Source organism: Paramisgurnus dabryanus, chromosome 13, assembly GCF_030506205.2.
Source record: "Paramisgurnus dabryanus chromosome 13, PD_genome_1.1, whole genome shotgun sequence".
NCBI classification, from domain to species: Eukaryota; Metazoa; Chordata; class Actinopteri; order Cypriniformes; family Cobitidae; genus Paramisgurnus; species Paramisgurnus dabryanus.
Genome location: NC_133349.1, coordinates 8254648 through 8276273, shown reverse-complemented (window position 1 = coordinate 8276273; position 21626 = coordinate 8254648). Strand labels below are relative to the sequence as shown.

Sequence of the window (21626 nt, the reverse complement as noted above, 5' to 3'; positions counted from 1 at the left end):
TGATTTAGCCTGGCTGCGCCCTCCTACGCACTTGGATATGTGTTGTTTTATCATATTAACAACAACTGTGTGAAAGTCAGCGCTGAGCTTAGTCTCTTCACATAATTTTTCACGAGTCGCATAATCCGTTCTGGGACTTGTGAACAAAAATAAAATGGTAAAAATAGTACAGTATACAAAAATACATGATAAGCAGTGCAGTTCTTTTAAGTATTTTAAAGTTTGGAGTTTTGAAAGTGATCAAGTTCGATCATACGTGGCAATAAGTGCATTATTAGGATACAACTCCTCGTTTAACGAAAACCAACACCTGTTTTACTCAGATATACGGTACAGTACACACAATTTGAGTACACACACATTCGGTTGCTGTTCACAGTCAATCAGTAACTGTTTTATTCAGTAGCAGGAAAACTTTTGGCATTTTACATCATAAAAGTTTATTCATTCCTTTATTATATGTATTGTGTGGTAACTGACTAACTATTTTATAATAGGAATGTGTTACTCAAGGCTAGTGCTGTATTGTGAATTAGTCACGGCTGAAGGGGTTGTAAACATTGTTTTAAACAAATTAATGCAGATATTTAGGCTAAATTACACATAATATTAAGTTGATGTAATTATCGACATAATTTCATTAAATCAGTAAATTACAATTTTTACTTTGCAACAATGCATACAATTAAGCAGTGCTAACAGGTCCTAAATTTATATTATTATACATTTTTATTATTATAGTAATAGTAAATTCAGTATATTCAGCATGGGAGTCCTGGGACTGAGAACTTACATTGAGAAACAAACAAGCTTGTTAGAGGATTTGCCATTTAGAGACAGTAAACTCATAATTGATGGATGTAACTTATACCACGAACTGTACTTTCAAAACCTGCACATTAAACTGGATCTGAAGCATGGAGGAGAATATGAGGCATTTGAAGATTTGATCACAGAGTTTTTCAGCATCCTCAGAGACTGTGATATTCAGCCATACGTTGTAATCGATGGTGGGGGTGACTACACTGACAGAAAATTTGCGATCCTTAAAAGACGTTCGGAGGAAGAAATTATAAAGACCAATAAGCTGTCTACAGGAAGGAAGAGGAGGTCCCTGCCACTTCTTACTAAATATGTGTTCGCCCAGACCCTTCATAAACTCAAGGTGCCATTTGTTCAGTGTTATGAAGATGATGGGGAGATTGCTGCTTTGGCTAACCAGTGGAATTGTCCAGTTCTGTCCAATGACAGCGATTTCTATATATTCGACCTCAAGGCAGGATTTTTGCCCACTCAACATTTTTGTTGGGAATATGTAGACGTGAACACAGACACAAACCAAAAATACATCCCAAGCAAACATTTTAAGGTGGAAAGTTTATGTGCATCTTTCAACATCATGAACAAGGATCTTCTCCCAGTTTTTGCATGCATCCATGATATTATGGAATTGCAAAAAATGGCACTTCCCGGCATCAACTCTATTGATGGTTTGCTTGAGTGGTTATCCCGATTCCGGAGTCCAGAAGAGGCCATTGATGGTTTTCTCAAGCGCATAAAATATAAAAAGAAAAAATATGTTGTCCGTAAAGCTCTGTTTAACGGCATCCAAGAGTACAAGCTCACCAAAAGTTCTCTTGCCCAATTCTTCAACTCAGAAACACAGATAGCCTGTACAGGTCCACTGCAAGCCCTGCCTGCGTGGATTCTGATGCACCTGCATGAAGGAAAGATGGGCTCCTTCATTATTTATGTACTGTTACAAAAAAGGGTTATGCTGAACCCTCAGGTTGAAGATTTTCAGCAACCCAGCAGCCACAAAATCTCTCGTCCCATACGACAAGTGCTTTACGGTTTAGTGTTGTTGGGGAAACAACAGACGGTGGACAAACACGTTGCAGCTGCTAAAACATCTACTGCTACAGACAAGTGCTATGTAACAGAGTACGACAGAGAGGGATTAACTCTAACCAGTTCAGAAGTTGAAGCTATAGAGACTAAAGTAAAAGAAGGACTTCAACTGGAAACATTACCAGAGGTAATAATAGAGTACCGTAGAGATGACGTATTTTTGTAGGCCAACACAGGTTCTCTTGACAAAAAGCTAATTCATTTTTCCTATAGATTTTTAGATTATCACAAAAAATAAGCTCTGTGTTTAACAAAAGTTAAACACACTTATGCATTTTGTCCCACAAGATATTCTTCACAAAACACGACTTGCAAAAACGCATTTACTAAAAAACAAGTGAACTACACCATGGCCACTTGACTTCAACATCATCGCCACCAGCTTCTGACAACTTATTCAAACTTTATTAAAAACCTTTAAATACACATTCCCTGTTAAACAAATAGTCTGAGGATGAATCATTGTTGGGAATTGTGCCATGTTGCTGTGACAACAAAGTCTGTAGTGCCATGTAGCAACTTGTTAGCAACGACCCTTTTAGAGACACATCAAAGCTTTAAAAGTCACAAGTAAGGGGAATTACTGGTATGTTTTGTGTCATAGAATAAAAAGTGAAAATATCTTGAGCTTTTGTTTACCCAAGATCTTATTTGAGGCTTTTAACCAAAATCTCATTCAAAAAACCCATTGACTTGGGAGGTTGGAACCGGAAGTGCTAAAATGCTAACTCGCATCCGGGTTTTGCCTACAAAAATACGTCATCCCTGTGGCGCTCTTAAGCTTATTGATGTTTAAACATCTAATCTTTTCTTTACAGAAGTCTACATTTGGATATATGAATTCAAGGCTTCATTTTATTTGTCTAATGTCTCTATAGGAACCACACGCCTTGCGACTTCAGATCTTCTTGGAAACTTTGGGTGTGCCATCTGTCACTTTTAGAGGTCTCTCACTTCACCTTCAGTTCCAGGTGTTTGTGATGCGTTACTGGCTGGTAAATGCGCAGCCTCAGCCAAACCTGGTGCATCTGTGGGGTCTTCTACTGGGGATGGTTCATGGACAGCTCAACACTACAGCCAGGGCACAAATAGGTACTGATTTCATAACACATCGATAGCTTGCTATCTTAATATGTTGCACCTTTCAAAAGTAAAATAAAATGCTTCCTGAAATAAACGTCGAAACAGAGATTAAACGTGAAGCAAAAGATTTCTGCTAGAGTGGCGATGTCTGTTTTTGATGTCAGACACATCATTTACCTGAACGTTTGTGATACTTTGGGGTTTAGAGACACGGCTGAAACTAAAAACTCAGGCAAATCTGGATCATGAGGTGGCTCATCTGTACAGCCAATGGCAGTCCTGTCTGTGGTGGAGTCTTTGTCTCAATCGCTTACTGTGTTGTCCACTTCCTGAACCAGAGTGTGCACGGTACAGCAACGTTTTTTTACACATGACTTGTATTGTGTATGCTTTAATGGAAACAAGCACAGTTTTTCAATATTTTACTATGTTCTTACCTCAACGAATGCACACCTATATATTTTCACTGCCTGCACTTCAACATTGCACAGCGTGTCGTGAATGTGTTAGCATTTAGCCTCATTCATTCCTTAGAATCCAAACAGGGATGAATTTAGAAGCCACCAAACACTTCCATGTTTTCCCTATTTAAAGACTGTTAGATGAGTAGTTACACAAGTAAGTTTGGTGGCACAAAATGAACAACCTGATCTCACGAATTTCCATGGCATAGTCACGGAATTTTGTGCTAATTTTTCCGTGGCATTCTCACGGATCTCCGCATTTTTCCGTGGCCCTGCTACGGACTGTCTTTTTCCGTGGAATTCTCATGGATTGGTTACTCAACTGTTTTGTCCTATTTTCGCTTCGGTTTAGGGTTAGGTTTACATGAAATGACATCCCTACCCAAACCCAACTCTAACCCCAACGCCAGGCGACAATTGTTTAAAGTTAAAAAAATATAAAAGAATAAATCAGAAAAAATAGTATAAACCAATAGTTAAAGTAAGTGACATACTAACGCAAACACCAAATCTAACCCTAAACCGAAGCGAAAATGGTTTGAAAATAGGAAAAAGCAGTTGAGTAACCAATCCGTGAGAATGCCACGAAAAAAGACAGTCCGTAGAAGGGCCACAGAAAAATGCGGAGATCCGTAAGAATGCCACGGAAATAAGAGCACAAAATTGCGTGACTATCCAACGGAACTTTGTGAGATCATGTTGCAATAAAACGTGCCGATTTTTAAAGTGAATAAAAAATGAGAACTATATTGTATGGCAAAAGAGCACTTAGTTTGCAGCACTTCGACCTCTGGCGCAGTAACATCATCACTCCTGTGAACTCGCTCAAACATTGGCCCTGTCCCATCCCAGGTGAAAAAGAAATATATTTAAATAGTATTTTTTGGGACATACTTAATATATTTAAAAGCTACTATACTAAATGCATATTAAATGTATTATATTGAACCCACTTCAAATATATTAAATGCATTTCAAGATATATTTAAAGTCAATTTTAATCTATTTGCATTATATTTAATATATTGAAATTGTGTTAAATTGGAACAACTTCAAATATATTTAGTGCAATTTAAGTGTACTTCTTTAAAATTCATTTGAAATGCACTTCTCATACACTTAAAAATACAGTTAGAATACATTTAAAGCTTAATTTAACTGTGCTTTAAGAACACTTTAATAGTACTTCAGCATATAAGAAATATACTAGCATTACATTAATAGAAATGTATTAGCATTACACTACTATTTTATTATAAAGCTGTTTTTAATATTTAAAATGTTATATTAAAATCATTAAATATTAAGACACATACACAGATTTTGAATACAGAACAATTTAATATACTTCATATTGTGTTGTGTACATTACAAAAATATCTAAGTAAATTAATCAAGCACAGAGACATACATAATCTCTTGACCAAAGAGAAACAATATAAAACAAATATCAGAGAAATGCAATTACAGAGCTACTTCTATCAAATTGTACAACATTAACATTAAATGTATTAATGAAAAGTACACTATGAATATGCAATCACTAAATATTCATAAGCAATGATTATATAATAATCATAATGTAATTCTCTGCATAAAAAGTTACTGAAAAAAAAAATGTTTTAAGTGCAATTTAAAGACGGAGTGCACAATGTTTGAAAAACGCTTTGGAAAAGGAAATTGGGCCGACTACCAAAACACACTTGTAGCCAACCAGCAGTAAGGGGTGTGTCTAGGCATGGGCCGGTTACCGGTTTCAAGGTATACCGAGGTTTAAAACAGTCAAGGTTTCAAAACCACTAAAATGTTCTGTGACACCGTCTCCAAGGTATGAGCTGTGCTTAAACAAAATTCTTTAAATCATGAAGTCATGTGATTGATTTGATGTTTACATTTAATATATATTACGAAAATATTATATATGTTTTGAAAGCATATTATAATTTAAAGGCTTTATTGTACCTGGCATTTGAAAATAACACATTTTAGTGTTGCAATGGCAATACCGCAAAACCGTGGTATTTTTGCTAAAGGTTATCATACCGCCAGAATCTTATACCGGCCCATGCCTAGGTGTGTCTACTAACCGACATCCTTGCCGGGGTTGCGTATGTGTGTGGTGGCTCTATCAAAAGAAGGTCCAGATTCTATTGGGGTAGAGACATGTTTGTTTAGGTAATTTCAAATGTTAACATTGGCTTTCAAAAATAGTGCACTCTGCCTTTAACCAACTTAAGATAAACCTATAAAAAGCTAAACTAAAACACAAAACAGTTTAGATATCACATGTTTAAGTGGAGGGTCACTTCTTGCAATTCAGACACCGTAGTAATTGAAGACTGCTTTATCACACGATCTGTGAAAAGGAAACAGAATATACCAATTAACCAATAATGAATGAACATTTGGCTATCCATGTTTAAAATAAATTGGCATAGATATGCATGTATGGAAGTTTTGTTAACTTCTCAGTTTACCTTTTAAAGCTTTGACTGTGTCCCCATCAAGTGTGTCAGTTTTATCTGTCAGAGCACTCTACAAGTGGGAATGAAGATAGGATTAGAACAGGCTCATGAAATAAAATAACCTGTGTGTATTACAGGATATGTTTTACATTGATTTATTTGAACCTAGATCATTTTCCATTGTTTGTCTATTGTGGTCTTGCAAACTTAAGGTTCACCTCTGTTTAAGGAGATTTAAGGAAATCAGAAATGATGCCAAACAGGGCTCCAGACTGCTATCAAATGGTGGCCACCAAAATTTGAGAGTGTGCCACTGAATTTTACATCCGGTCGCACATGTGTGACCAGCAAATTTGACCTTTTTTTGTGATTTGACACTGAATTTGAAAAAGTACATTGTACTTTCTGAATCTATAATTAAAGTATTTATTAGTAATACAGTATAAATTAGTAGACATGTGAATATTTGGTTAGCATGTTGTTTTACCGTGTGTGCCCCTTAATTTTCTGGTTGCGCCCCTAAAATTTTCAGTTGGGGGCCACTGTGCTCCTAGTAAAAAAAGTTAGTCTGGTGCCCTGCCAAATGGTATATGCAAGGATGACTAGGCCAAGTCCCTTACAGCTTTACAATAAAAACAAACGGTTTTTACAAGAATAATTCAAAAGGACAGAAATTAGCCACCTGGAATGGATGTGTTGCAAATGTTTTTCTTCCGAATCACTCCACAATTGTCCCGATTCAAAAATGTCAATAGCAGTTGATCTGAAAAACAACAGGCAGGTAAATGATGATTAATGATTTGTTTTCGTTTTAAGAATTATTTACCCCCAGTACAATATATTTAAGACAATATAATATAATCAAACCCAGCCTCAGCAGTTTTACAATCTCTAATAAAAGTATCCCTTCTTACAATGTCATTTTTGTGTCCATATGTAATTAGAAATACATTTAAAAATAAACAAAAAGACAATAAGGTTGTCAAGATTGAACTGATATAAACATTAGCCATTGAACATTACTGGAGTTATAATAACCATATGGTCATATCATGGTATTTTCAGGTAAGACAGCGCAAACATTTATTTTAAACTAACGTTAGCGTTGCAAGAGAAACATTAGAAAAACTTAAACGTGAAATCAAATAGCAACAACAAACTTACCACCAAGAATAAGTCTTTCTATGCGCTATATCTTCATTTGTTCCCGTCTACTTGGGATCTGGTTGGTCATATTTATGTCGCTGTGCTAAAAAAAAAGAAAGGTTTTAATGATTTCTGAAATGCTTAAGAGAAATGCCGAACGTTAGTCAGAAAATAAAGATGTTCAAAATACCACACGCAACACAGACATAACGTTACATAAAAAAGCTGGGTTAAATGTAATGTAATGTTTACTTATTTAATAGTTAACTTAATAAAGAAATGCGAAAATCTGTCATTACCCTCGTGTTGCCTCGTTCATCTCCAAACAAAAAGCGAAATACTTTTTCCCTCGACGTCAGATCCACTAAAACTGCTCACATTTTAAATCGAGTTGTTTTATCTTAGTCCTCTGGTGAAATACGATCGCCGATTAATTAAATAAATACGTTTAATGCAGAGTCGCCATCTAATTTAACAGTTTATACGTTTAACGCAAGCAACCGCATGCACCTCGTGAACTAAACTCACTGAACAACTACAGCTTTCAAATAGCACCGTGACGTGTTACTATGACAACAACCAATCAGGTTTAGTCACGTGTGTCACGTGTGTTGTTTGAACATAAACACTAGCAAACGTAAGATTTTAAGCAAATCTTTGAAAAAATAGTTTATTATGCAATCGGAATGATATAATGTTGAAATGTTTGAGGAAAGTTCAATGTTAGCTTATTACAATTAATGAATCTTTTTTTGAAAAAAGTATGTTTTATCCAAATATACTAAAACTTCACTAGAAGTACATTTATGTTAAGCATATTTCTTAAAAGTCTAATTATGCATATATTTATTACCAGCATACTTCTAGTACACTTAATATAAATACATTAAAAATATTCTTAAGTTTAGCATATTTCTTAAAAATGTAATAAAGCATATATTTATTACCAATGTACTTCTAGTAGCCTACACTTAATACAAATACATTAAAAATATTCTTAAGTTTAGCATATTTCTTTAAAATGTAATTAAGTATATATTTATTGCCAATGTACTTCTAGTACACTTAATATAAATACATTTAAAATATTCTTAAGTTTAGCATATTTCTTAAAAATGTACTTAAGTATATATTTATTACAAGTGTACTTCTAGTATACTTTTAAAAAATACGTTTAAATGCAATTTAACGTATTTTTAATACACTTCAAATAAGTATGTTGGAAATACAAATGTATTATAAACATACTATTTGTATTTTAAGTATATTTTTAATACATTAAATACTACGTCTTTTTGACCTGGGATATGGCGCACTTCATGTGGTTTTTCGATCTTGTGGCTTTAAATTGCGAGTGCTCGCTTAGTCTACGAGTCCGTAGGGTGTCCCATCTGTCATTTTTACGCTCCAAAGTGTGCTCATCAGCGCCCCCTTTGAACCTTTGATGTTGTCTTCAGTGAAGCCCACACTGCCAAAGGTTTCCCGCATTCTTCCAACCCAGAAGTTCTTGCAAAAGAGAAATCAGACCAATCAGATAACAGATGGGAGGAGTTCACACTGATGGGCAACTTCTCTTCCTATTTCCGGCGTGACGCTTAAGTCTGTCCCAAAATACAACTTCGGTGCACCCGCTTGGACTCGCGTCAAGGGTCCCTAGGGTCTGCACTACATGATGTCATCAAAGTGTGGACTCTGAGGAGGTCCACAAGTCCGGAGTGTGCCATTTGGGACAGGGCGTAAGTGAGTGTGGGAGTAATGATGTTATTGCGCGACGAGGTCGAAGCGCTGCAAACTAAGTGCTCTTACGCCATACTGTATAGTTCTCGTTTTTTATCCACTTAAAAAAATCGCCACATTTTATTTTGTGCCACCATACTTACCCGTGGTAACTACTCATGTAACAGTCTTTAAATATGGAAAACATGGAAGTGTTTGGTGGCTTCTTAATTCATCCCTGTTTGGATCCTAAGGAATGAAGGGCGCTAGGCTAAATGCTAACACATTCACGACGTGCTGTGCAAAGATGAAGTGCACCCATTGAGAAATAAAGGTATGTATTCATTCATCTAAGTTGAGGTAAGAACATAGTAAAATATTGAAAAAACTGTGGTGTTTTCCTTTAAAATGTAATACTACCATAATACCAAAGCCCACTGCACAGTATACACTTTTATGGAAAAAAAATATATTTAAAACAGTATGGATTATGTAAGGAAAACTTTCAATTCCGCTGGGTTGTTGTTAACCCAGCCATGAGTTGAAACAACCCAGCATATGATTATTTATTAACCCAACGTGTGTTTTGTCTAATATTTAATCAGCAATGGGTTAAAAATAACCCAGCAGCATTTGGGTTGAATAATTGACAGGCATTGAATTATTCAAAAATAATACACACCCAAGGAGTTAATGCAGCATGACATGAAGCCGATGTGCATTATTTTCAAATAAGGACCAGAGTCAATTCTTCCACTTATACCACGGTTATCACAATCATTTCTCTGGTGATTATTTTAAGATATTAGACAGATTAGGTGTGCGGTTTACAGGAAAAAATCAACACACATGTAACATTTCATTATAATAAAGCATTCAACAGCCCTGTGGTATAAGAAATTATTAACCCTTTCATACAGTAGTATGATGTGTTGTTATTAGTGTTAGGGAAAGTTACTTTTAAAAGTAATGCATTACAATATTAAGTTGCTCCCAAAAAAATAACTACTTGCATTACTTAGTTGCATTAGTAGTGTAATGCTTACACTACCTTTTAGTTAGTTTTGCGTTACTTTTTCTTGGCTGAGGCTTGCAATGTTTTTCATGGCTGAAAAATTCTGCATTCAGAAATTGCATATTGCATCACAAAAATGTCGAACTCTGGCCTGCCATCTCAGTTTCTAACTCAAACTGTTCCCACACAGGCATGTACGCATAAAGTGCATAATGTGACTATGTTTAGTTTAATTCAGTACATAATTATTTTAATCAAATTAATTAAACTAAAAAAGTAACTTGCATTACTTTTTTGAAAAAGTAACTCAAATATTAATGTGTACATTTAAAAAATAATCCATTACTTTACTCGTTACTTCAGTAAAGTAATATTATTACGTAATGCACGTTACTTGTTACTTGACAGTGTTTCGAAAAAAAAAATCACAAATTATGTTTACTGCAAAAACTAAATATATTACAAAATGCAAATTTGAGAGTAATGTAAAGTTTACAATTTTAAACATATCCATAAATATTCAGTTTATACTACTACTAAATACTGTGATATATAACAGAGCATTTCTCTGATATTTAGGTTGTACCAGGGAACGTTGGTTCACCACGCTGCTCGGGAGTTCAAGAGAGGCATCAAACCAGAGTCTCTGCTGCCGATGGGCTCAGAAGCTGAAAAGCTATTCAGACAGATGAGAGATGCGGTTCTGAGCTTGGTGGATGAAGATGTTGTCAGGAGAATCAGTACCAGATACAGGAACAGAGCTGTTGGCAACAGATGCAATGATCTGTCTGCAGAAGAACCGAACTATGAACATCTGATGCAGGAAGATATTGAGGACTATGATGATGATGATGATGATGATGATGATGATGATGGAAAACAAAGTAAGGCGAAAGATCACAAAAAGGGCAGGTCTGAATGTTTCTACACCATTCGTACCAGACACAAGGCCAAAGCACGTAATGCTAACCATCCCTCAAAGAAATCTGAAAGGAGATGCTTTGACTAAATATCTTTAAATAACACTTGTGCTTAGAGTTGTAGAGAGAATTTAAAAGTGGGAGGGGGACTTTCTATTCTTACACTAAAAGATTTTCAGTGAAAATGTTCAAATCATCCATTGGTGGCGAGTCTGGCTTGACATCTGACATGACCCATTCAAACCAGTGGAAATGACTACATGTGAAGTCATTCAGGTTCCTAGGTACCACCATCTCTCAGAACCTGAAGTGGGATAATCACAGTGACACCATTGTGAAAAAGGCCCAGCCGAGGTACTTCCACCACCAGCTGAAGTTCAAGTTCAAGTATCAAGGCAGACATCAGGGGACTCATTTATAAAGCGTGCGTACGCACAGATTTGATCGTAAAGTGTGCGTAGGCAAAAATCCACGGCAAAGTCCATATTTATAAAAACTGTCTTTGACGTGGAAAAGATATTTACATCTCCAGAGTGAGAAAAGGGATAAAAAGGTCACTTTGGACCTCACACTTAGCCCAATCTTTCTTTAAACTGTTTCCTTCTGGCCAAAACTACAAAGCACCAAGACAGACAGACCCAAGAAGAGGTTTTATGACTTAATATATCTGGTATAACTGTATATTCTGTAAAAAAACATCTTAAACTGTACAGATGTAAATATCACCTGTAAACAATATATCTGTAAAATAATCATATGTATACATTCACAACGCTACAGCTAGCATACCGCTCCAAATAAGTGACAAAATAACGCAAACATTTTTACTATTTATGTGTTGTGATTTGTATACAACGTGTAAAAATAACAAGGTCATATGAGTGACAGACATCTTTTCACCGTATACATACTGGGAACTATATTCTCAGAAGGCAAAGCACTACTACTTGGGCGGAGTGATTTGCACAACTCTGACCGAACTCTCTGCTCCTCAACAGGGGGCTTCTAGGGTCCTCCAAGCAAAAATCCCAAAATGTGGGCGTCACTTTCCTTTAAGGTTAAGGTTTCATATGAAGCAATTGTTGTGTACTTTTCATCAATCATGACATTTCATTAAAACTAAATATTATAAATCATTTACTTGAGCAAGATTTTTGAATATATGTAGCCTAGGTGTACTCTTAGAGTAAATTTAAAGTGCGTACATTTACTTGAGATTACTTTAAAATACATAAATGTAGCCTAGTTTTACACTGTGCGACGGATTTAAACAATACTGGTCGCTTCCTGTTTTAGTTTTTAACACTGAACAAAATATTAATATTAATTCATATTAGAACAAAATACAACCAACAGAAAATTTTGAACTGAATCAAAATGTAAAATAAATGTGAACTAAAAAACTTAAAAACAACCGGAAGTGGTTGTGGACCAGTGTCATTTACATCTTGCAAAATAGTCTAGGACAATTTCAGGCAGCATGGTACAAGTTTGGTGGATGTAGCTTGAAAGATAAAAGGAGTTACAATACAGTCAACAGTTTCAGTAAGAAGAAAAATAAGAATATAAGCTATAACAATAAGCTATAACTTTGCTTTCTCACACGTATAAAAAACTTTAAAACACAAACATAAAGACGTGTTGGGTGACGTAAAAATGCATCTACAACCTATAAACGGAAACCAAAACTGCAAACGTGTCCTGTTGATGACACGATGCGCGCAACCACAGACACAGATTAAACCTTTGACAGAGTGACACACGCTTCTAGAAATGTGCACTTGAAGCAATTCAAATGATTGACATCTGATTATCTTTATACTGTACGGTCAGAGTGCAATGCTCTGAGTTTAGTTAACTTACAGTAAATGCAAAACTCTTGTCATTGACAATACTCTTATATTGTTTTTTGTTATTATCAATATGCCATTAAAACAAAAAGCAATGGTTAATTGGCATTAATAATACTAATATTAACATTAGTAATTTATATCAATAATATTAATTTTAGTAATAGCATTGATTTGCAATAGTTTTATTTCTAATATCAGTTCCAGAGCTACCTAAATCATATTTTCATTGCTTACTTTTACTTCTACGCAGGTATTTTAAAATAACTATTGCTTTTACTTGAGCATTTATTAAACTCTTTGATAGATAATAGATGTTGATATGTCTTTAATAATGTCTCAAGGAATATGGGTAGCCTAATAAAAATCTGTCACGGTGCAAAACTTATTGACATATTTACAATAGAAACATTAAGATGTATTGATGTTCCTGTAGCTCACATCGTAATGGGTTCGATCTTGGGGATTAATACAAAAAGATTTAACTGTATCGCACTGTAAGCTACAGTGTCTGCCAAATCCATAAAAGGGATGTGATGGCACTCATGTAATCATGAGCCTACTATAAGTTTCGATTATGAAGAAAAGCTTCACGCGCAATAGGGCAGGCGCAATAAGGTTTCGTTTTCCAATCGCACTAATATATAATAAGCTGCGCGTCTCGGCGGATGATAATGCAAATACACGAAGCCCACAGGCGCCTTATCCTTTATTCCTGTCATTAATTTCTGAAAGAAAAAAACGGTAAGTTAATTTAACGATTCAAACAATTTTAAATTGCAATTATTATTTTATGTTGTTATGTAACATTATAGTAAACAAGACAAAAAGTTGGCTACATTTACGCATTTGTGGTAAATGCTTTTACTCAAACATTTACGCACTTCTATCCAATGAATTACAGTGCATTCAATTTATAATAAAAGTCATTTTAATTAACATTGCTAACACTTTACAATAAGGCTGTATTATTTAACATTAGTAAATGTATTAACCAAGATGAACAATCATGTATTAATTCTTGTTAATTTTAGTTAATGTCAATTCAGTTATTCATGTTAGTTCATAGTGCATTCAATAAAGTTAACAGATACAATGCTTGATTTTATAAATGTGCTAATAAATGCCAAAATGAACCTGAACTACGATTAATAAATAATGTAAAAGTATTGTTCATCATTAATTTATGTTAACAAATGCATGAACTTATTGTAAACAAATATAACCTTATTGTAAAGTGTTACCTATTACCTGGTAATAGATCCCCTCCCTACTGAGAAATCCAGCTTAGGCCAGCATAAGATGGTAGCTCGTCTTAGCTGGTTAAAGGTGGCAGTGGTTGGTTTAAAAATTGAACAAAACACAGCTAGACCAGCTTGCTAAATCAAGCTGGGAGACCAGCTAAAACCAGCTCACCAGCTTATGTTGGTCTTAGCCGGATTTTAAAAATTCTGAAGAAATTACAGTATTACTGACAACTAGCTGCCAGTAACTTACGGTAAATTTATATTTATGTTATTTACTGGCAACAGTTTGTTCAAAGTTAAATGAACATGAAACATTTTCAGTCTTTTTCTTCTACAGTAAGTTACTGGCAACCAGCTGCATTTTTTTTTACTAATGCCAGGCTTTACCAGGCCACAGAGATGTAGATCAAAGATAAAATAACACAAACACAGCTATGTAAATTACACAGGCTATAAAATTACAAAGCCATAATGCAAAATATTTTTATGTTTCAGGTTATAGTTATTTTACATTATTTATAACTTATATTCAACATGGGAGTTCAGGGACTAAAGAGCTACATTGAGAATAACACAGGCATTTTAAGAAATTTGCCTTTTAGAGACAGTAAACTCATAATCGATGGATGTAACTTTTACTATAACCTATACTTTAACTCGGAACTGGATCAGATGCATGGAGGAGAATATGAGGCCTTTGCAGATTTGATCACACAGTTTATCACAAACCTCAGAGACTGTGATATTCAGCCATATGTTGTAATCGACGGTGGGTCCGACCACACTGACAAAAAATTTGAGACCCTCAAGTCACGAGCAAAGGATAAAATAAGAAGGGCCAGTGATCTGTCTATAGGCCGGAGGGGGACGTGCCTGCCATTTCATGTTAAAAATGTATTCAGACAGACCCTAAATAAACTCAAGGTGCCATTTGTTCAATGCACCGAAGAGGCAGATTGGGAGATTGCTGCTTTGGCCAAACAATGGGATTGTCCAGTTCTGTCCAATGACAGCGATTTCTATATATTCAACCTCACGGCTGGACTCCTGCCTATTGGACTATTTTCCTGGAGAAATATCTGTGAGAACAGAGACACGAAGAAAAAATACATCCCAACCCAACATTTCACAATCGACAGATTATGTGCATCTTTCAATCACATGAACAAGGATCTTCTCCCAGTCCTCGCATGCATTCTAGGCAATGATTACGTGAAACTGCAAAACATCTCAAGTCTCAAGTGGGAGGTGTTCTCAAATTCTAGTGGGCACTTCGCCCATATTGATGGTTTGTTTACCTGGTTATCCAAGTTTCCAAATCCAGAAGCAGCCATTCATGGTGTTCTCAAGTTCATAACAGACAATAAGGAAAAATATGATGTACGTGAAGCATTGATTGAAGGCATGAAAGAGTACGAGCTCACCAAAAGTTCTCTTGCCCAATTCTTCAACTCGAACACACCGATAGCCTGTACAGGTCCACAGCGAGCCCTGCCTGCGTGGATTCTGATGCAGCTGCATGAAGGAAAGATGAACTCCTTCATTGTTGATGTTTTGGTATTGAAAAGGGTTATGATGAATTCTCAGGTTGAAGATTTCCAGCAACCCAGTAGCAATAAAACCTCTCTAACCATACGACAGGTCGTGTATGGTTTACTATTGTCAGAAGAACAACGAACAAGCACAGACAAGTGCTGTGTAACAGAGTATGACAGACAGGGATTAACTCTAACTTGTTCAGAAGTTAAAGCTACTAAAGTAAAAGAAGGACTTCAACTGGAAACATTATGGAAGGTATAAAAATTTGATGTCAAAACATATCATATATCTTAATAGTAGCCTACATTTTGATTTATGAATTCAAATCTTTATTTTATTTGTCTAATATCTCTTCTAGGACCGACACGCCTTGCGACTTCAGATATTTTTGGAAACTTTGGGTGTGTCATCTGCAGTGTTATGTAAGTTACTCCAAAAAGTTATTAAGTACTAGTTACTAATTATCATGTAACTAGATTACTGTACAAATTAAGCTCTCCAAAAAGTATTTAATTACTTATTACTTTCTAAATCCTATGTAGTAAATTATACAAAGATAGGCTCAAATAAATCATAAAAGTACATCAATTATTTTGGTCACACTTTTTAAGGTCCAATTCTCACTATTAAACATTCCACTTTGTAATAAGAGTAAAAATTATTACTGGAATAGTAAGAGTAATCCCTTACTTTACTTTTCAAAGAAAAAGTAATTAAATTGCAGTAACTAATTACATAGTAACTTAGTAACTAGTTACACCCACCATCTGTCACTTTCAAAGATATTCCACCTGACCTGCGGCTCCAGGTGTTAGCGACACGTTACTGGCTGGTAAATGCGCGGCCTCAGCCGAACCTGCTGCATCTTTGGGGTCTCCTACTGGGGATGGTCTATGGACGGCTCAACATCACGGCCAGGAAACAAATAGGTACTGATGTCATAATACGTCAATATCTAAAGATGTTGCATCTGTCAACGGTAAAATACAATAGTTGCTCTACTGACATCAACAGAAAGACTGTGGGACACCTGACACGTATAGTATAGTTTACTGCAGTACGTACAGTATTGAATGGGGTTCCAAGAGGTTCTCCAAAGATGATGTCTGTTTTTTATGTTGGCCAAATGTTTTAGCATTTTTGAAGTAATTGTAATTGTATTGTTTGTAAACTGTTATTTTATCTGATTTTTTCGAGTTTAGACAGACAGTTAAGGCAAAGAAGTCGAGGAAAAGTCTATCTGGATCATGAGGTTGCTCATCTGTACAGCCAATGGCAGTCTTGTTTGTTTTGGAGTCTCTGTCTCAATCAGTTACTGTGTCGTCCACTTCCTGAACCAGAGTGTGCACGGTACAGCAACATTTGATTTCTTTTACATTGGTTATATTCAAAACAAACAGAACCATACCACCACACACAGTTAACTGTAAAGTACACACTTTCAGAGAAAAACAGTATGCATTATTAAATGATAAATCTTTCATATTGTCATATAAATCTTTCATTGCTATGATCAGTGTTGAGGAAAGTTTCTTTTAAAAGTAGTGCATTACAATATTAAGTTACTCTGCAACAAAAGTAACTAATTGCATTAGTTACTTTTCATGGAAAGTAATATTTACGTTACTTTTGAGTTACCTTTGCTTTTTCTTACTTGGCTGAGGCTTGATCTCTTTTATGGAGGACCACAAGAGTCATGCAAAATGTAATAAAGAACTTCAATTTTTAATAACTACCTGGACAATAAAAATAGCAATTAATAGATTTGTTTAAAAATTAATTAATTAATCTATAAATAAATAGACAAAGTTACAAAAAAAAAACATTATGTAACATTTTATTAGGCAATAAAAAATGAGATTATAAAAATAACATAGAAATGAAATATTAATCCATTAATAAATAGTTCAAATTAATATAACAATTTATAAAAACAACATAAAATACTCAATAAGTTCATCATTTTAAATTGCATTTATAAATTCTTAATTAAATAATGGAATTTCAAAATGTATTTCAAAAAGCGATTTAAAAAGAGAAATAAATAACTGGATTTATAAATTGAATTACAAATACAGGTTTAAATTAGGCATTTAAAAGGGCATTTCCGTTTGACTTTTCTGTTTTCATTTCCCCGTTGGTTCTCCTTATTCTTTTCGCTATTGGATTTGCTTTTCGTTTTAGCCTCTCTATTTAGCTTTTCCGTGACTCTTTGGGTCCTCATCTGAGATCTATAAATCTGCGCATGACGTACAATCAGAGCCAATCAGCGAGCTTGTTACATCCTCCTGGCCATAGCTAATTTGCATTTCTCATTTGACCATTTGCAAGGACCCAAAGAGTCACGGAAAAGCTAAATAGAAATCCAGAAAAGCAAATCCAATAGCGAAAAGAATAAGGAGAATCATTGGGAAAATGAAAACAGAAAAGTTAAACGGAAATGCCCTTTTAAATGCCTAATTTAAACCTGTATTTGTAATTCAATTTATAAATCCAGTTATTTATTTCTCTTTTTAAATCGCTTTTTGAAATACATTTTGAAATTCCATTATTTAATTAAGAATTTATAAATGCAATTTAAAATGATGAACTTATTGAGTATTTTATGTTGTTTTTATAAATTGTTATATTAATTTGAACTATTTATTAATGGATTAATATTTCATTTCTACGTTATTTTTATAATCTCACTTTTTATTGCCTAATAAAATCTTACATAATGATTTTTTTATAACTTTGTCTATTTATTTATAGATTAATTAATGAATTTTTAAACAAATCTATTAATTGCTATTTTTATTGTCCAGGTAGTTATTAAATATTGAAGTTCTTTATTACATTTTGCATGACTCTTGTGGTCCTCCATACTCTTTCAGGCCTTGCAGGTGTTTTTTATGACTGAGAAGTTCAGAAATCGCATATTATCATCGCAAAAATGTCGAGCTCTGGCCTGCCATCTCAGTTTCTGACTCGAACGTTTCCTGGTCGGCCCCGCATGCTTAAAGTGCGTAATACTACGTGACTTCCTTCAGTTTAATTCAGCACATAATTTTTTTTTATCGAATGAATTAAACTGAAAAGTAACTCGTACTTTTTTTAAAAAGTAACTCAAATATTAATGTGTACATTTATAAAGTAATGCGTTACTTTACTCGTTACTTTAGAAGAGTAATATTATTACGTAATGCACGTTACTTGTAATGCACCCCCAATGTTATCCTACTTTATTACACAGTGCTCTCCATTGAACCATTTGGGTACACGAATGAGGCAATCTTTTAAGTTTAAAAGGGATGTTACATAGAGTGTTCGATAATAAATATATAAATATCGATAATAAATATTCAGTCATTTAGTTTTATACTACGTATACTACTAAATATTGTTATATAACAGAGCATTTCTCTGATTTTTAGGTTGTACCAGGGAACATTTGTTCACCAGGCTGCTCGGGAGTTCAAGAGAGGCATCAAACCAGAGTCTCTGCTGGCGAAGGGCTCCGAAGCGGAGAAGCTATTCAGACAGTTGAGCGATGCGGTTTTGAGTTTAGTGGATGAAGATGTTGTCAGGAGAATCAGTACCAAATACAGGAACAGAGCTGTCGACAAAACACAAAGCAACAACAGATGCAAGAATCAGTCTGCGGATGAACTGAGCTTTGAGCATATAGATATTGAGGACTATGATGATGATGATTATGATGATGATTATGGTGGAAAAGATGGAAGAGAGAGGAAGGACCAAAAATCGGACATGAATGAATCTATCCTCAAAGCCCGTACCAGACACAAGGCCAAAGCACGCAATGCTAATAATCCCTCAAAGAAATCTGAAAGGAGATGCTATGACTAAATATATTTGGTATCTTAGGGTTTCCAAATAGATTTAAATAACACTTGTGCTCAGGGTTGTATGGCCCATTAAAAGATGAGACGAGGAACTTACAGAAAAGGAATACTCTTACAGTTACACTTTCAACGAAAATGTTGAAAGGCTTTGCGTGCGTGTTAAAATACACAAGAATGGCTACAAGACTCGAAACACTAGCAGTTTGAGAAAATCACTTACCTTTTGAATGCAGCATTAATATCTGCGACACAGAAATACAAGTTCATTCATTTAGCTTTTATAAAGGGTTTAGACAATCATCTTATGTTTATCATTATTCAAGGTGCAGTGTGTGGATTTTAGCGGCATCTAGTGGTGAGGTTGCGAATTGCAATTGACGGATCAGTTCACCGCTCACCCCTCTCTTTTGAAACGAACAGAGAAGCTATGGTAGCCACCACAGGACAAACATATCATTATCAAAGACATGCTTTGTAGAGCAGTTTGTCCATTTAGGGCTACTGTAGAAACATGGCGGTGCAAAATTACGACTTACCTGTAAGAGGACACACAATATATATAAATAAAACCGTTTATTCTAAGGTAATAAAAGCATAACGGTTCATTATGTAAGGTGTTTATACACCACTGATAATAATGTTATGTTTATAAAAGTATACTGCATTTCTGTCAAGGTATCCTTTAAAAATGTACACACTGCACCTTTAAAGGGACACTCCACTTTTTTGGAAAATATGCTCATTTTCATTGCATACACAATAATAATACGCAGGGCCCGAAAATAGTCCCCTGCTATTGAAAGTCACTAAGGGGACTATTTTCGGCTGCTGCTTAATATCATTTTGCCTCCTGCAGCCATGCAGCAGCAAAGACCTTGATAATTACGCTAGAATGAGAGTATAGTCCTAGCCATATCAACCTAGAAAATTGCAACTTTTAATTTTCTGTCGTTCTTAGTACACGATGTAACTACAGAAGAGTCAAGATTTAAATAGGAAAAATATCGAAACTCGTTGGTTATTTTTTTGTGCGATGCTAATGGTCTAATCAGATTCAATTGATTGTGCTAAGCTATGCTAAAAGTGGTACCGCCAGAACCGAAGATTGGCTGAATGGATTCCAAAACGGTAAAAATCAAAATGTTTAACTCTATGGGAGCTGGAAAATAAGAATATTTTTTTTAAAAAAGTGGAATGTCGCTTTAAAACAAAAGTTTTTTGTGTAATTGATTTTAAGTGTACATTTACAAGTTTTAATCCTTATTGAATGACTGATTAGTTAGTATTGAATGTTATACTTTATAGTGTTTTAACTTTTCTTGTACCTACCACAAACTGTCAGAGAAAAATGTCCCAAGCTGTCACTGTAATGGGGCAGTACCCTTTAAATAGTGTATGTACCAATTAGGTACAGATATGTATACATTTGGTACAAATAAGTACCTTTGAGGTACTAATATGAACTCTTTTGGCACAAAGGTGTACTTTTTGAAAGGGTAGTGACAACAAGAGGCCAGTTTTTAACCATTATGTCTGACCATCCGTAAATCATTTCGTGTTCATGTTGTGCTTTTTATGAAAGAAGCCTAAATAATGTATCACTGATTCTTGAAACTTTGGCAAAAACATGTCCCACTAAGAAAAGTGCTAATTCTGTTGGAAATTAATAACAGTTTCATGAAGAAAAATAATCAATGTTATAATCAGGGGGTCCTTTGCACATATGTAAGGTTCTTTTATAGGTTTATTTTAATTTTTTATTAATTTAATGATTATATGCTGGCCCATTGCCTACAAAATCAGCTGTCCTCAGTTAAGAGATAATCATTTCAACTTGATTAAAAAAAGCCAAAAGTAATAATTGAATTGAATGATATATTTACTACATGAAAGGGTACATTGTAATATGTATTAAAAACTACAAACAGTGAGTTTTGAACAATATTTACTATTATTTTGTGATTGCTCAAAATGTGTCCTACATATTCGTCACCACTGGTATTTGTTCAAATGAATGCAAAGATAACCGAACAACAAAATGTACAAAACGTTTAAACTTGTAAAAATTTTATTGTACAATTGTGTTTTGAAATGACCACAATATATTACCGGTTTAAGTTGTGCAAACCACAATAAAATAAATACAATCTTAAAAATACAAAATAAAACTACTGAAATAAGCTTGTTACCAGTCACCCTTCATTTTCCTTTAATTAAACGTTTTTACTGTGTTTGCTTTTACAGCAAAAGTGATGTAAAACAGAATGAGCAGTTACACTGATTCATTAATATAGACAAACTGGCAATAGGGAACCACTATCTGCAATACAAAGAGAAAATATACTCACATACTGCAAAAACTCAGTGTAACAACAGTAACGGGTCATCAGTATTGGGAGAAGGGACCAAAACAGTTACGGTG

The 21626-nt window shown here is 34.7% G+C and overlaps 3 protein-coding genes and 1 long non-coding RNA gene across 5 annotated transcripts in view; 2 read left to right on the top strand and 2 right to left on the bottom strand.

Annotated features, from left to right (window-relative positions):
* The window catches only part of LOC135789037 (uncharacterized), a 34079-nt gene extending 18733 nt beyond the window's left edge, over positions 1-15346 (bottom strand). Inside the window, exon 1 of the mRNA XM_065298608.2 lies at positions 15242-15346. The gene's annotated coding sequence lies outside the window, so the exon portion shown is untranslated. The remainder of the gene's footprint in view (positions 1-15241) is intronic.
* Positions 263-12673, top strand: LOC135717759 (single-strand DNA endonuclease ASTE1-like). Its single transcript, XM_073811703.1, has 4 exons — positions 263-2038; positions 2790-3014; positions 3179-3342; positions 10380-12673. The coding sequence occupies exons 1-4, from the start codon at positions 767-769 to the stop codon at positions 10807-10809; spliced, it is 2091 nt and encodes a 696-aa protein (XP_073667804.1). The 5' UTR covers positions 263-766; the 3' UTR covers positions 10810-12673.
* LOC135717701 (uncharacterized) lies at positions 5679-7774 on the bottom strand. Of its 2 annotated transcripts, XR_010520341.2 has the most exons (5): positions 7369-7774; positions 7088-7172; positions 6411-6686; positions 5936-5993; positions 5679-5814 (listed from the first exon to the last, which is right to left on the bottom strand). It is a non-coding gene; the product is annotated as an uncharacterized lncRNA (long non-coding RNA). The 2 variants fall into 2 exon arrangements; XR_010520340.2 differs by lacking the exons at positions 5679-5814; positions 5936-5993 and having other exon boundaries at positions 6123-6686.
* LOC135789036 (single-strand DNA endonuclease ASTE1-like) lies at positions 12838-21550 on the top strand. Its single transcript, XM_065298607.2, has 6 exons — positions 12838-13314; positions 14313-15611; positions 15715-15778; positions 16139-16285; positions 16559-16706; positions 18773-21550. The coding sequence occupies exons 2-6, from the start codon at positions 14352-14354 to the stop codon at positions 19206-19208; spliced, it is 2055 nt and encodes a 684-aa protein (XP_065154679.1). The 5' UTR covers positions 12838-13314; positions 14313-14351; the 3' UTR covers positions 19209-21550.
* Positions 21551-21626: the final 76 nt, after the last annotated feature.

What these genes read in the sequence shown, in the direction of transcription:
- LOC135717759 (XM_073811703.1), top strand. Translation starts at nt 767, where the DNA reads ATGGGAGTCCTGGGACTGAGAACTTACATTGAGAAACAAACAAGCTTG. An exon ending in CACAAATAGGTACTGATTTC is followed by an intron (nt 3,015 to 3,178) that starts ATAACACATCGA and finishes TTTACCTGAACG; the next exon opens with TTTGTGATACTTTGGGGTTT. An exon ending in CCTGAACCAGAGTGTGCACG is followed by an intron (nt 3,343 to 10,379) that starts GTACAGCAACGT and finishes TCTGATATTTAG; the next exon opens with GTTGTACCAGGGAACGTTGG.
- LOC135789036 (XM_065298607.2), top strand. Translation starts at nt 14,352, where the DNA reads ATGGGAGTTCAGGGACTAAAGAGCTACATTGAGAATAACACAGGCATT. An exon ending in AACTGGAAACATTATGGAAG is followed by an intron (nt 15,612 to 15,714) that starts GTATAAAAATTT and finishes TATCTCTTCTAG; the next exon opens with GACCGACACGCCTTGCGACT. An exon ending in CCTGAACCAGAGTGTGCACG is followed by an intron (nt 16,707 to 18,772) that starts GTACAGCAACAT and finishes TCTGATTTTTAG; the next exon opens with GTTGTACCAGGGAACATTTG.